The sequence below is a fragment of the Narcine bancroftii genome, chromosome 6 (genome assembly GCF_036971445.1).
Source record: "Narcine bancroftii isolate sNarBan1 chromosome 6, sNarBan1.hap1, whole genome shotgun sequence".
NCBI classification, from domain to species: Eukaryota; Metazoa; Chordata; class Chondrichthyes; order Torpediniformes; family Narcinidae; genus Narcine; species Narcine bancroftii.
In genome coordinates, this window is record NC_091474.1 from 249,809,562 (window position 1) to 249,824,616 (window position 15,055).

Here is a 15,055-nt window from a genome sequence, read left to right on the forward strand (position 1 = left end):
TTTATTTATCATGCATACCATGCTTGCATAGTAAAGACGAGATAGCATTTCTCCAGGATCACGGAGCATTTATATAAATACAAGTTAGAATAGAAGTTGAATGCATTAAAATATTAAGACATATGCAGTAAAAGTCTATGATATCCTATCCACAAACATTCTGGGAATTCAGGAGTCTGATTGGCTTGGAGGAAAAAGCTGTCGCCACATTTGGACTTGAGGGCCTGAGTGCTGCAGTACCTCCTACCAGATGGCAGCAGGGAGAACGGTTTACATGAGGGGGGTGTGGAGTCCTTCACGTTTATTGCCTTTCATCTGTAACAAGTGTTGTAGATGTCCTTCACGGAAAGAAGAGAGCCCCCAGTGATTTTTTTTTCTACTGATTTCACTATCCTCTGTAGGGTCTTGCAGTCCAAGGAGGTATAACTTTCAAACCAGGCAGTGATGCAGATGCACAGGATGCTCCCGATACATTCTCCATAGAATGTAGTAAGGATTGGGGGGGAAGGGGGTGAACTTTCCTCAGCCTTTGAAAGAAATAGAGACGCTGCTGGGCTTTCTTGGCTATGGAGCTGGTGTTAGAGACCAAGTGAGATTCACCACCAAGTGCATTCCAAGGAACTTGATACTCTCGACGGACGACCTCAACAGATGAGCCGTCAATGGTCAGTGGTGTGTGGTCCCCTGGTGCTGAAAAGGGTAGAAAATCAGCCACAATGGAATGTCAGGGCAGACTTGATGGGCCTAATTCTGTTCTTGTCTTAAGTGTTAAACTGTAAACTTCGGTAGTTCTCTTTTTTTCCTGCTTTTTTACATGCAGCTTCTGCATATTTGTTTGGCAGGAAGGAGTATATAGACATGGTCTTTATCTTGATGGAGCAGGTTGGGACAGAAGAAATACAAGACTGACTGAACCCACTGCAAAAGTTCTGTTTACAATGCAACTCATCATCAATATTTTTGCCATCAATTCCATTGCACCCAAAGACCCCAAACTGTAGATCTGTCCAGTGTACAAGAAACCCCAATGCACAGACCTGATGTTTGTCACTAACCTCTGTATGAAAACAGGGTAGCCACCTGACCACTGGATCCTGAGAGGGGCAGCCCTTCTCTGTGACATCAAGTGAAACAAGTTGTTGGAAGGCTAGTGGCAAATCCTCAAATGTAATACTGTGGTATGGTTTTGGAATTTGAAAGTTGAATAACTTGCAGTTTGTATTGTGCCTTATAAACATAAGTGCAAATACACTGTTCTTTAACTATTTAATAAATTATATTTTTGAGCTGTATCACACAGCATTTTATTTGTCAACCATTTTATCCTAAGATTCACTGACTATAAAGCAACAGTCACAAAATCAAACACAAGAAAAACAAATCCATAGGTAGTCCTGCTTGCCTGGTCCTCACTTTGGAGTTCATTGCCACTGGGAGTGAGAGGAGGCTTCATTCAAAATAGCAACACTTCCCACCTTGCAGAATCCTGTCCACTTTATTCACATTGCACAATGCTCTCTTTACAGTCTGTATTCTCCAAGTCCACTCTTAGCTGAATCTTCCATTTTTTACATATATAGTGAGTCACAGCCAAGTTACAAGATCAGAAATGAAGCAATGAACTTCCACTTTAGCACACTTAGATGAATAAGTTTCTACATTGTGAAACTGCAATAATAAATGCACTGATTTTGAGTTCTGTATTTGAAAATTGAATGCAAATACTATACAAGATTGCAATGATTTTTCACCAATTTGATATTCTTACTTTAACCTTGTCCCAAGCAGTTATTAAATAGTGTTCTTTGTATCTCATAACCAAAAAATGTTGATTACTCTTGGGATTGGTCCCAAACAGCAGGAGCATTCCTTTTGTACTTTGGTCAAGGGCCTACTTCCTACTGTGTGGTTGGAGTTTCAAAGCTGACCTTACCTTTCTGAAGTAACCAGGCCCATTACTAAATGTCAGCAAAAATAGCTCAGCAAACATGGAATTTCTCTCCTGTTAAAAAAAATCAGTAACTCTATTCAAAATGGTAATCAAATATTCAACACCTCTGATTAGCAGATGTGTTCAAAAAAAATGCCTTAATTTAATCTTATCCAAGAAGGATCACTATATAAAATCCAAGTTTTTACAGCAATATTATATGCTGCCCACTGGCACAAGAAGCTGCTTTTAACTTGCAAACCACAATCGTGATAAAAAGATACAGCTGGGATAATTATAGATAATTAAATCCTTTTATTGTTATTGGTGCTTGAAACCAGATATACTCATCACTGTTGTAATTTGGTCTATGCTCCTCATCTGAATTGAAACTCCTGGTATCACAGGCCAGGTTTATAATCAGCTTCCTGGTGCGTTTAGGAACCCTGTAGTTCAGTTTGGGTCGAAACCATGACATCCCACAATTCCTGTGAGCTTGGAGAAGAAGCACAGTGTTCATCAGGGGAACAGATTTCAATTCATTGAAAAGATCCTCGATAAAGAGTGCATGAAAAAATTGACGAATGCACGAGACGGTTTTCAAGCTCTCTTCAGTGTTCCCAAAGGCAACTTGCTCCATGTTGATCTCATACATTTCCTTTGGATTAACAACACTGCCACCCAATAGAATGTGCACGCAAGGAACCAGTGTCAGCGTGAACATGGCTTCCAAATTCTTGAAAACCTCATCCAGTTCCAGCAGCATCCTTTGAGATTTCTTGCAGTTATTTTGTTCATTTCGTTTTGAATGCAGAGGCACAGAATAGTCATCCTAAGAGGGCAAGATCACAATAGGATCCTTTATACACACAAAGACACATTTTCATTTATAGATCCAAATAACATCAGGATAAGACAATTCTACAGATCACTGCTGGAGGGCACTCACCTGCTGCAAAAGATCAGCAAATGTTAACGTGGATACCTTATAGAAAAGTTAAAAAATAAGGGAAGATTAAAAAAATATGAAGTGGATATGTTTGCAAATAGCAGGAAGCCAGAGAGATCACTCCAAAGGGTCCAGTGTTTATTTCACAATATATTTCAATGACTTGAAAGAGACCATGTGCAATGCATACATTTGCTAATACAAAGTTGAGTGGCAACCTGAGCTATGGAGGAGGATGCAGATATTGATAGATTAAATGAGTGAGAAAGACAGAACAAATGTGGAAAAATGTGAAGTTGTTTACCAGTACTTAGGTAGAAAAAAGGAGTTTTAAAAAATTGTCAGGATGAGGGAATGAATGACTAAAGGGAGCCAGATGGAATGTCAGTGAAACAATTTGGAAGGCACATTGGCCTTCACGACAAGAGGAAAATTAAGATAAGGGTAAAGATGCCTTACTGCAATTACAATGGGCTCCTGACTTGAAATGTTGACTGATTTCTTTTTTCACTGATGCTGCTTGACTATGCTCTTCCAACATTTGTTATTTTTTTCTGGAATATTATGTACAGACCTGGTCTCCTTAAAGAGGAGCATTCATGCAATAGAGAAAAGGTCACCAGATTTATTCCTAGGATTATGGGTGGGGTTGATTTTCCCAACGAGGAAATTGATTAAGCAAGGATCTGATGTTTAGAATGGAAGATGCTTTCACTGTTATGGGGTTTAACTGGTTGATGGAGGAATGAGGCTCCCCAAGCTGTGGAGTCACAGCATCAAGACAGAGGCTGCATTGAGGAAAATGTTGGTTTCTATCCAAAAGATTAATTTGCTTTGGAAGTAATTAACTGTAATTCATATTGTAATGGATCTATTAATCCTTAGTTTAATGTTAAGATTATATTTTATCTAAATATGGTTTAATGTTAGTTTGGGGGGGTTTACAGGGTTATAAACACAGGTTACAGTACATTTATTTCGAACCAATGTACTCAGAGAAGAGTTCATTTTCAGAGTTGTAGCATAAACGACTGGCTTCCAAAATCAAGGCTCATGGGATTGGGGGCAAAGTATTGATGTGGATTGAGAACTGGCTGGCAGGTTGAAGACAGAGAGTTGGGATAAATGGCTCGTTTTCTGAGTGGCAGGCGGTGACCAGTGGGGTACCACAGGGATCTGTACTGGGACCCCAGCTGTTCACAATTTACATTAATGATCTGGATGAGGGGATTGGATGTAATATCTCCAAATTTGCAGATGACACTAAGCTAGGAGGGGTTGTGTGCACGGAAGAGGGGGTCAGGAAGCTCCAGTGTGATTTGGATAAATTGAGAGACTGGGCAAATGAGGGAGTGCAAATGCACTACAATGTGGATAAATGGGAGGTTATCCACTTTGGTAATACAAACCGGAGGGCAGATTACTATTTGAATGGCAATAGATTAAGAGATGGGGAAGTGCAGAGAGACCTAGGGGTACTTGTACACCAGTCTCTGAAGGCGAACATGCAGGTACAGCAGGCGGTTAAAAATGCAAATGGTATCTTGGCCTTCATATCAAGAGTGTTTGAGTACTGCAGCTGTACAGGGCCTTGGTGAGACCACACTTGGAGTATTGTGTGCAGTTTTGGTCACCTTATCTAAGGAAGGATGTTCTTGCAATGGAGGGAGTGCAGAGGTGATTCACCAGGCTGATACCTGGAATGGCAGGAATGACTTATGAGGAAAGATTGTGCAAATTGGGATTGTACTCGCTGGAGTTTTGAGAGGGGATTGAGACGGGATCTCATAGAGACCTATAAAATTCTGGCAGGACTGGACAGAATGGATGCAGATGGGATGTTTCCAAGGATGGGAAAATCCAGAACCCGGGGCCATGGTTCGAGGATAATAGGCAAACCATTTAGGACCGAGATGAGGAGGAATTTCTTGACCCAGAGGGTGGTGAATCTGTGGAATTCATTGCCACAGAGGGCAGTAGAGGCAGGTTCATTAAATCTATTTAAGAGGGAATTAGATCTATTTCTTCAGTATAAGGGTATTAAAGGTTACGGAGAGAAGGCGGGGACAGGGTACTGAACTTTAAGATCAGCCATGATCTCGTTGAATGGCGGAGCCGGCTCGAAGGGTTGAATGACCTACTCCTGCTCCTATCTTCTATGTCTCTATCTCGAAAGATGGAGCTAATGGAACTGAAGTCGTTATTAATTATTCAAAAACAGTCGAGTTCGCTTTATTAAAAACTGAATTATCTCGGTAGTCAATAAGAACTGCAAAAGGAAGCCATCTGTTTTTAAACCAAACCACTTAAGCCTCTTGAACAGAGATGAGGTCAGAGGTTGTTATGGACATGGAATGGTTCTGAAAAAGGCCAGAAGTTTGGTAGAAAAGAAACTGATAGTCATGTGGTTTCCAAGAATTGGGACTGACCTCGATGATGTAACTGTCACACGATTTGGAGAAATAGATTATCGAATTCAGACAGTTTTGGATCAGTTTTCAGAAGTCAAAACCCTGTGACAGATACAGGTGTTTTAACCTGGTGGAAGACAGGGTTGAATCACAGTGACCAGAAAAGGTTCTGTTATGTGTTACTTCTAAAGAAGCTACTTATGACTGTCTCTTTAAGATAGAGGCCAGTCTCATTGTTTAGAAAACAGATTCCAAAATCTTCATTCAAAAGACAGGTATTATCTATTTGACCTCCTGGAAAGACAGGAATTTTATTATCCTTTTCGCAGGAGATACATTTGTGGCTCAGAAGAAGGTTCACTTCTATTTAAAGAATATCTCAAGGAGTTCATCCAAAGAATTGTGTATTTAAAGAGCCCAGAAGAAGAAACCAGAAGGAAAAGATTGACGGTATTCTCTGGAGAAGGAGTAGGTGCTGTTCTCAGTGGCTTTAAAGCCAGACCACCTCTGAGTCTCTCTTTTCGTTATTAGAAGGCAGCCTCGAGTTGGAAAGAACTCTCCAGAACTTTAAACTAAGAAGGAGTTGAAGATCACCAGTGTGAGTTAAAGAAGAAATTACTTCCTGAGGAAATAATGATTTGTGAGTTTGAACAGTCTAAGGACTAAGTCAGTGTTAACAAACTCTATTATTGCTTTAAGCAACAATTTAAAAGAACTTGATGGTTTATAATCACTTCTGAACTACAATTTCATAGACCTTCAAGTTCAACAAGACTTTAAAATACTTTTCAGACTTAAGTTTAAACTGAAATAGTTTAGATTTTAAACCACACACATTTATACAATTACATTCACACATAGAGGGGTTTAAGCTTAGAGTTAAGTGAGAACCTATTATGTGATTAATAGTTTAATAAAAGCTATTATTTTGAATTTACCACTGCCTGGTGAATCTTCCATTGCTGTACCTGTGTTAGAGAACTAATGGGTATTCATTAGTTCATGACAATATTAATTTCTAAGAAGGGGGAGTTGAGTAGGATAATCTGAGTGTCATCTTCAGTTTTGCAAATTAAGCACTACTCATTGAAATTTTAACTTTAGACATACAGCACAGTTACAGTCCATTTCGGCCCATGAGTCTGTGCCGCCAAATTTACACCCAATTAACCTACAACCCCCTGTATGTTTCAAACAGTGGGAGGAAACCAAAGCCCCTGGGGAAAACCTACAGACACGGGGAGAACATACAAACTCCTTACAGACAGCATAGGATTCAAACCCTGATCATAACTAGCGCTGTAAAGGTATTGCGCTAACTGCTACATCCACCATGACACCCCTGGATATTTTTTTTTCACTACTGTTATGGAATGGGTTAATAAAATTATGATAAAATACATCTTAAAATGGGTAAGATTGTATGGTTTAGTTGTTAGGTCACATTTCACAAAGAATCATCCCAATTGCCATGCAGGGATAGATTTTGTCTCCAATTGGCTTTGCTGAGACAATGGGAGAGTTTTACAAGTAAGTGTTAATGGTTCAGCATGTTTGAACAGGGCCAGGCTCAAGAATGGAAAATCTTTTGCTATTAAGACTGGTGCCAGAAGTTTAAATTGCTGGTTGAAGAGGGGTCACGTTCGAAGAGGGGTCATGTGGTTTTGCAGAGAGAAAACATTCATAATTTGGGGAAGGGAGAGAGAGAGCGAGCGAGAGCGAGCACGAGCGAGCGAGAGAGCGAGAGAGCGAGAGATTCTACAGCAGTTGGTGTTGAAAAGTGCAAGTCTGCAGGCCGGCTGCAAGACCCCATTTCAAGATGGTTTTGAGTTCTGAGTTCAGCCTATTATAAATCACTGTCGTCAATTGCAGAAGCTGTGGGTGGTTAATGTACTTCTGAAATAGGGGAAAAAGAAGAACTCTTTGTGGTAACCTAGAAGAAGAGGTTATCTTTCAGGAAAACCCAAGAGGGGGCAAGTTTCTTTGGCAAGACACTTCAGTGACTGATTGAAGGAGATCAGTTTGTGGGTGTCCAACGAACAACCAATATCTCTCGGAAACCAACAAAGACCTTCCTTTGTGGTAATAATTTAAGTTAAAGCACAGTATGGAAGACTGCCTGATACCAGTGAACTTAGAGAAGTGAAAAGGGAATGATTGGACAGTGAAAAAGAACTTTTCTGAACACGAACATTATGTACATGTGCTTAGAATTAGAAGGGGGTTGTTAGGTTAAATTGTTAATAGTAATAAATATTGATCTTATCATGTACTAAGAAAATAAAACTATTTTTGTTTGAGATGAATTTCTGTTACTGCTGGTTTTTGAGTCCTTTGGGATCGTAACAAAACAAAGAGAGTGGTGGGTGTATGGAACAGGCTGCCAGAAACAGTTTAGGAAAGTACTACTGCAATGTTCAAAAACAATTAGGCAACTACATGAACAAGACAGGTCAGTGGGATATTTTGGTCAGTGTGGGCAAGTTGAGCCAAAGGGTCTATTTGGATGCTCACCATAAATCACTCATTTATGCTAATTCTACATTAATCCCATTTTTATTCCTACATTTTGGTTGGTGAATTGGCTCAAATGGTAGAAGGTTCGCTTAGCAAGCGAGTGGTAGTGGGATCAATGCCTGCATCCTCCAAACACATCTCTTTATTTATTGGGGTGGCATGCAACACTGTTACAGCGCCAGCGATCTGGACTGGGGTTCGAATCCCACACGGTCTGTAAGGATTTTGTATGTTCACCCCGTGTCTGCTTGGGTTTTCGTGGGCCAAAATTTATGTCTAAATTTTAAAAATTTAATTTTCATCCACACCCCCTTCCTTTAAATTCTACCTCTCACCTACAATCTAGAGATAATTTACAATGACTCAATTAATTTAACAGCCCACACCTGAAGTTCTGGTCACTATGTTACAGGAAGGGCGTGAAGACATGGAGCAACAGAAGAGGTTCGCCAGGATGTGACCTGGACTAGCTGGAAGGAAATTGGACTATTTTCTGTGTAGAGACTGAGGAGTGACATCACGGAGATGCATCATATTACAAGGCATACAGGTTAGAAAAGTCTGCATTTTTTCCCCCAAGGATGGAAGTGTCAAATACTAAAGGGCATGCTTTAAGGTGAGGGTGAGAAAGAGTTAAAGGGAGATGTGTGAGAATCCTAGTTGTCTGAAACATGCTGCTGGAACTGATCGATGTACTGTAGATTCAATAGCAATGTTGAAGAGGCATTCAGAAAAGCACATAAACAGGCAGGGAATAGAGGGATAGTTCATCAGGAGGCAGATGGCATTGGTTTAAATTGGAAAGATTCTCAACACAAACATTCTAAGCCAAAGGGCCAATATTATGTTCATATTTGGGATGTGGAGAGAAACCAAAGCATTCAGAGGAAACCAATGAGTGGAGCTCTCGCATCGGATTCAAGAGCTAGTGAGATTGATGCCCACATCATCTATACTTTTTTCTTCATTTGTTAGGGTGCATTAGCAAAGCGGTTGGTGCAATGCTGTTACAGTGCCAGTGATTGGGACAGACTGTAAGGAGGATGGACATTCTCCCAGTGTCTGTGAAAGTCTTCCCCAGGAGCTCTGGTTTCCTCCCACATAACTCCACTTAAAAAGCATGAGATTAGGAATGAATCAGAGTCTGGTGCTGCTAGGTAAAGTTTCCACTGGCTGTGCTGCCAAAGTTTAAGAGAAAATAGGCTCTGAACATCTAGTTAAGCCTCTCAAAATCTTCAACACAATGAGTATTGCTTCATTTGTAAAATTGGAAGAGGAGGGAAGAAGGGGTAGTGGGAGGAGTACAGGCTAACAGGAAAGAGGTGAAAGAAAGATATCGATGGGAGGGAAGAAGAAAACAAAACTGAGGTGATGGGGAGGGAAGGGGTAGCTCTGAATAGAGAGGAAAAGGGGTGCGGAGCTGGAGGAAAGAAGACAGAGGGACAAGGAAAAAGAGTCTCAAAAGGGAAACCGTCGAAGTCTATGTAATATGCATGGCCTCGTGCACTGCCAAACTGAGGCTACCCACAAATTGGAGGAACAATACCTAATATTTAATCTGAGGACTCTCCAACCAGTTGGCATTACATAGACTTCTAGTTTCCCTTAACTCCCTTTTGAGTCTCTCACTATCCCTTCTTCCTCCTCTTTTAATTCAGGTGCCTGTTTGCTTTCCTACATTGATGAAGGGGTTAGGCCCAAAAAGCTGGTTATCCTTTACTTCCTGTAGATATTGCATAACCTGCTGAGTTTCTCAGCACTTTTGTTTACTGCTCTACCATTGCAACACCTGCAGAATGGTGTGTGGAATTAAAATGATTTTAAGAAGCCTTTTCAGATGATTTTACAGCACAGAAACTGGTTGTTTTGCCCAACAGAGATATGTCTTTACTCAAGGTGGCACGAGAAAATTAAGTACAAGTCAAAAAGTGGTTGGAGGAGAGTAGGAAAAGGGTGGACACCAAGGTTGGGTCAGCCTTGATCTTACTAAAGCTTGATGGACCAATTGGCAACTTCTACTTTTGTTCTGTGTACAAGGCCCCTCTCAAGGATCAACTTGCATTGGGTAAGACAAGGGAGAGTCAGCATGGGTTTGTGCATAGGAAGTCACCTCACAAATTAGACACCAATAAGATTGATGAGGGCAGGACAGTACAACTTGTCTGAGTGAATTTTAGCAAGATCTTTGACAAGGTCTTGCATGGTAGGAAGGTCAGAATGCATGGGGTAGCTGGCTGGATGAGAGGAAACAGAGGGTGAGTTACTCAGAACAGAGGCCTGTGACCTTTGGGAATGGTGCTCAGTCAATTGTTGTTTGTTCTGTACATTAATGACTTGGACGACAATGTATTACGTCTAAATGACACCAAAATGAGTTGAAGCCTAGAATATCAGCACAGAAACAGGCCCTTCTAGTCTGTGCCAAACGATGATTTTGCCTAGACCCGTTGACCTGCATTCAGTCTATATCCCTCCATGCCCCTCTCATCCATGTATACACAAGCTGTGGGCTGTTGGTGACTCAAGATGAGGAACGCATGCAGGCTGCGGGCGACTGCGGTCGAGGGATTCACTCAAGGCGGTGGGATGCTGGAGACTGGCTGAAGGGATAGCAGGTATCAGAACTGGGATGTGAGAGGGTGTCAAGGGCGCTGAAGGGTTCCTGATCATGGAGGTTCACATCTGGAGCTTGGGCAGCTGGTGGTTGGGACTGGACTGCGGCAGCTTTGGAAGCAAATCGTATTTCCTTGCTGCAAAACTGTTCGAAATGAACATCTCATCCCATTCCCACTAAATCCATTTACATGATCTATTCAACCTGTGTACCACTTTCTTTTCATTCTCATTCTGATAGTTAGTCCATGTGCTAATATTGTCACTGCAGGGTTTGAGACTATCTTTGCATCAACCGTGAAACACCAAAGCGAGCAGACACTGTGATCACAGTAAAACACAGAATTGCTGGAGGATTCGTACATATGCCCTCGTCCGCTCTGCCCCCATACGCAATAAGTATAGGATTCCCCTTGTCCTCACCTACCACCCCACCAGTCTCTGCCACCAACTATATGATCCAATGATCAGACATCTCCTCTCTGACTCCCATTAGGGTCTCCTCTGCATTGGAGATTGCTTTGTCGAGCGCCTCATCTCTCTATGCCGCAAAGGCATGGATTTTCCAGGGGCCACCCATTTTGATTCCCTAGCCCATTCCCTTACTGACAGGTACCTCTGTGGTCTCATACGCTGGAAGACTGAGACCCCTCACACATCGGAGGAACACCTCATCTTCGGACTGGGCACCCTCAAACTGGATGACATGAACAATCTGATTTCCATGAACCCCCCCCCCCCCCAATCTTTCCCTATGCTCCCTTTATCTCCTCTTTTCCCTGACTCCTTTCCCCCAGCTCTGGGTCCACAGAGCAAAAAACTACCCCACCCCCCAATCAAATCTCAACTCTCTTCTCCTCTGTCCTCCCACCCCAGGAAGGGCTCAGACCCGGAACTTTACCTCCTGTGGATGCTGGGAGACCTCGACTTGCTCCAGCATCTCGCCCCTTCAGCCCGAACCCTCGCTCCCTCCCTCCCGCCCAGTGCCGAGGACTCACCCGGCCGCATTCTCTCTTGCTGAAGAAGGCCAGCTGATCGTAGGGGAGCGGCAGCTGCTGCCTCTGGTATAGGACGTGTTTCAACAGCTCGCAAACGATGCGGCAGCAGCTCTTCCGAGTCAAGTGGCCGGGGAACAGCACGGGCAGCTCCGCCTGCGCCCCAACCCCCGGCACTGCCCTGGCCTCCTCTCCCGGCCGGCCGACCCCGGACCCCGGCCCCTCTCCCGGCCGGCCGACCCCGGACCCCCGCCCCTCTCCCGGCCGGCCGACCCCGGACCCCCGCCCCTCTCCCGCCCCGCCGACCCCGGGCCCCGGCCCCTCTCCCGCCCCGCCGACCCCGGGCCCCGGCCCCTCTCCCGCCCCGCCGACCCCGGGCCCCGGCCCCTCTCCCGCCCCGCCGACCCCGGGCCCCGGCCCCTCTCCAGGCCCCGCTGCTGCTACCGGAGGCTTTTTCCAAAACACGGGCTCCGAACTGTCGGCCATTTCCAATCTCCCGCTGCGTCGGCCGCGCATGCGCAGAACCTGCTGCCGGGAGCCCGCGGGCGGCGAGTCGGGGCCTGATCACGAGGTTCTCAGTGAAGTTCTGACGCTGCAGCTTCTTTGAAAAAAAATCTAAAACAGGATAATGAATTGAATTAAAAAGGGTCAAGAAGAAACGTCTCCAAAAGTGTGGAGAATGCGGGGGAATCCACAGTGCAGGGGCGGCCAAACCTGCTTCACCTCAGGGGTTGCAGAGCTGCAAGACAGGAAACATGATGATTGCACAAGGGTTTTCACTCTTCCAGGCACATTTGGTCCCAAAATAGGATGTCAACATTAATACATGGACAGAATCAAATCTATGTCGCTTTCACACCGCTAATTTTATTCGTTGAAATCCTCGAAAATGCACTGACTTGTGTGAGAGGGATGCGCCATCCATGACTTCATCTCCAAACTGATAGGCTTTTATTCACAACAGAATGGAGGCACATCCGTGCGGGTCGATGGTCCTGGATGGTGGCACGGTCGCCTTTATTCCGGGGAGCCTCGGGCACAGGCAGGCGCCCTATTACAAATACGAACAGCCAAAACGTAGAGACAGCGGTTTACCACATTCACCCTGATACACTCGATCAATAACTCCAAAGACACTCCATTTGATGTGCATTATCAATGATGCAAAAGACTGAGTGAGGAACCATAGGCTTTAATACACTTTAGATTACGGCTGGATCAACTCCACGGGCCTCCTTTTCAACTGGGGAGAATCAAATTTTGGAGCTCTGGAGGGTGCGGGAAAAGAAGGCTACGGGTCTGTCTGCCTGGTTAAGGGTGGCAGCCAGGGCAAAATCAGACGCATTGCACTCCAACTGGAATGGGGTGGGTCCACCGTGAGCATCGTGGCTTTGGTCAGGTCTGCCTTGATGCGGCCAAAGGCTGGACGGGCCTCTGATCTTAGGGGAAATGAGGTCCATTTGATGAGGTGGGCATAATTTGGGACCTACTGGGCATAGTAGAAGCCCAGGCAGCTTTTCAGAGCTTTGAGGCTGTGGAGAAGGAGGAATTCCAAAAGAGGGCACATGCAGTAAGGATCAGGGCCGATGTTTCTGACCTCTACAATTCAGCCAAGGATAGTGTTAGAAATTAAAGTACCTTTAAAGAAATTGCTCGAGACAAAAATTGAGAACAAAGAACATTTATTACTACAACAATGCAAAGTTGGGTGCTTCCCCTTACCCTGGGAATACACACAGACACTGGGGCTCACCCAACTTTTATACAGTTGATTTCAGTGTAGGAATACCCTCCCCCTTACATTCTTCTGCCTCCTGCTGGAGAGGTTTGGCATTAGGCAATCCTGCCTGCCTACGTGCAATTTCAGTATACTTGGAGAACCAGGGGGGGTATCCTGTCGGTGTCCCTTCATGTCATTGTCCTTATTCACACCTTCCTGATTCTCTGGGCTACAGTCTCTTGATATGCAGAGTTGACTCATTCTATCTAGGGTTGGCTAATTTCATATGTATAAATCTGTGTATGGTTAGCTAATTAGAAATGTATGACTTGGTACTTCTGTCCAGGGCTAGGAGACCCTTATCTGATCCAGACTACCTCAACTTCCTACATTCTATTGTACCTTACCATTCCTTATCTTAGTCCTATGGTCTTGTCACAAAGACTAGAAGATTCTTATGTTAATCGTGCTGACTCTGCTTTCCTGCATCCTAAGCCCCAAGCTTATCCTGTTTGAACTGGTTACAGCCATTTTACTGATGAACTTTAGTTTCTTCCATGTTCATAATTTTAGATCAATTTTCCCATCTCTCACAATAGCAAGGTGGGTTATGTGAAATACACATTTATCCTTATTGTATTTAAGGTCTGGAGAAATTTTTGGAGATTGGCATCATGATCCTGCACGCCATGGCCACAAATCGTGACGTCCAGATACGAGTATGTGGCCTGCAGCTCCCACTAGTTTACCATTCAGTCCATCTCCCTCTGGAAGATCAAGACCTTGTTGGTGATGCCAAAGGAAACCCTCAGGAAACAATAGAGGCGGCCATCTGCCTCAAAGGCAGTATATTGGCAATCCTTTGAGCGGATAGAGAGTTGGCAGTGTGCCAACTTTAAATCAATCGTGGAGAATACCTGATATTGAGCGAATGGATCCACCATGTCAGATATGCGGGGAAGAGGGTACGCGTCCAACTGTGTATATCTGTTTCATCTCATTCTCTACTACCACCACTAGGGCTCTTCAGGGGCTGATGCTGGCTTCAATATACCCCACGTTCAGTAGCTGCCACACCTCTGACCTAATAAAGGCCCTGCCCTTGATACTGTATCACCTACTTTTGATGGCAACAGGGGGTCATGCACAGTGGGCAATCTGCTGGGTGGAAACAGTGGGAGGAGAGGCCGGGGAGTAGGGGGGTTTGCAGGTGAAGTGCAGTGGACAGTTTAAAACCTGCATGTTACAGACAGGGAGAGGATGTAGCCCCTCGTACTCTATTGTCATACTTTTAAAGTGGCATTGAAAGTTGAACTCCAGCAGCACGGAAGCATGGTGCAGTGGCATCACGAGTTGAACTTTGTAGTACGTGCCCCACATAGTTAGTCACTGCACAGTTGCCACAAACATCTGTCGTATAGAACTTTGAGGCCGTAGAGACTTTGTGGCTTGCTGGCCTTACCATAAGGGAGAAATGCTGCACTATGGATGAAGCTCTCCGTGCTCCCACTATCAAACTGGCAGCTCGTCTCATGACTCTTTACCTCAATGACCATCATCAATCTGGCGAGTTGCTGAGGGCTACCGTGATCCACAGTGATGGAGGCCAGTGTTGAATCGCTGTCAGACTCTGTAGATGCGGTGGAGTGTTCGGGTGTTCAATCCCAAGATGATGGCATTCAAGATGGCAACCCCCACAGCCCACATGCAGCACTGCTGGGTTTAGAAGGCAACTTGGATTTACGTACCTTTGCATAATGCCCTTTCTTTCATCGGGCAGCATTTTCTAGGGTGCTTGTGCAGGCCACTGAAGTAGCACTTTGGGTGCTTGTGGAGTACATTGGCCATGGTTGAGTTGCTGGCAGGACATGGTGGTGACGATATTCTGCAGGTTCGCGGCCCTCCTACATCCCAAGATGG

The 15,055-nt window shown here is 44.2% G+C and overlaps 1 protein-coding gene across 1 annotated transcript; it reads right to left on the reverse strand.

The window, feature by feature from the left end:
- Nucleotides 1–1,476: 1,476 nt before the first annotated feature.
- On the reverse strand, nt 1,477–11,931 carry mad2l1bp (MAD2L1 binding protein). The gene is made up of 2 exons (XM_069888136.1): nt 11,419–11,931; nt 1,477–2,762 (listed from the first exon to the last, which is right to left on the reverse strand). The coding sequence occupies exons 1-2, from the start codon at nt 11,929–11,931 to the stop codon at nt 2,226–2,228; spliced, it is 1,050 nt and encodes a 349-aa protein (XP_069744237.1). The 3' UTR covers nt 1,477–2,225.
- Nucleotides 11,932–15,055: the final 3,124 nt, after the last annotated feature.

Bases quoted from the DNA above. Each gene is read 5' to 3' on its own strand.
- mad2l1bp (XM_069888136.1), bottom strand. From the start codon at position 11,931: ATGCGCGGCCGACGCAGCGGGAGATTGGAAATGGCCGACAGTTCGGAG. The intron at 2,763-11,418 runs GTGAGTCCTCGG...TTGCCCTCTTAG, and splicing joins GCAAGAGAGAATGCGGCCGG to GATGACTATTCTGTGCCTCT.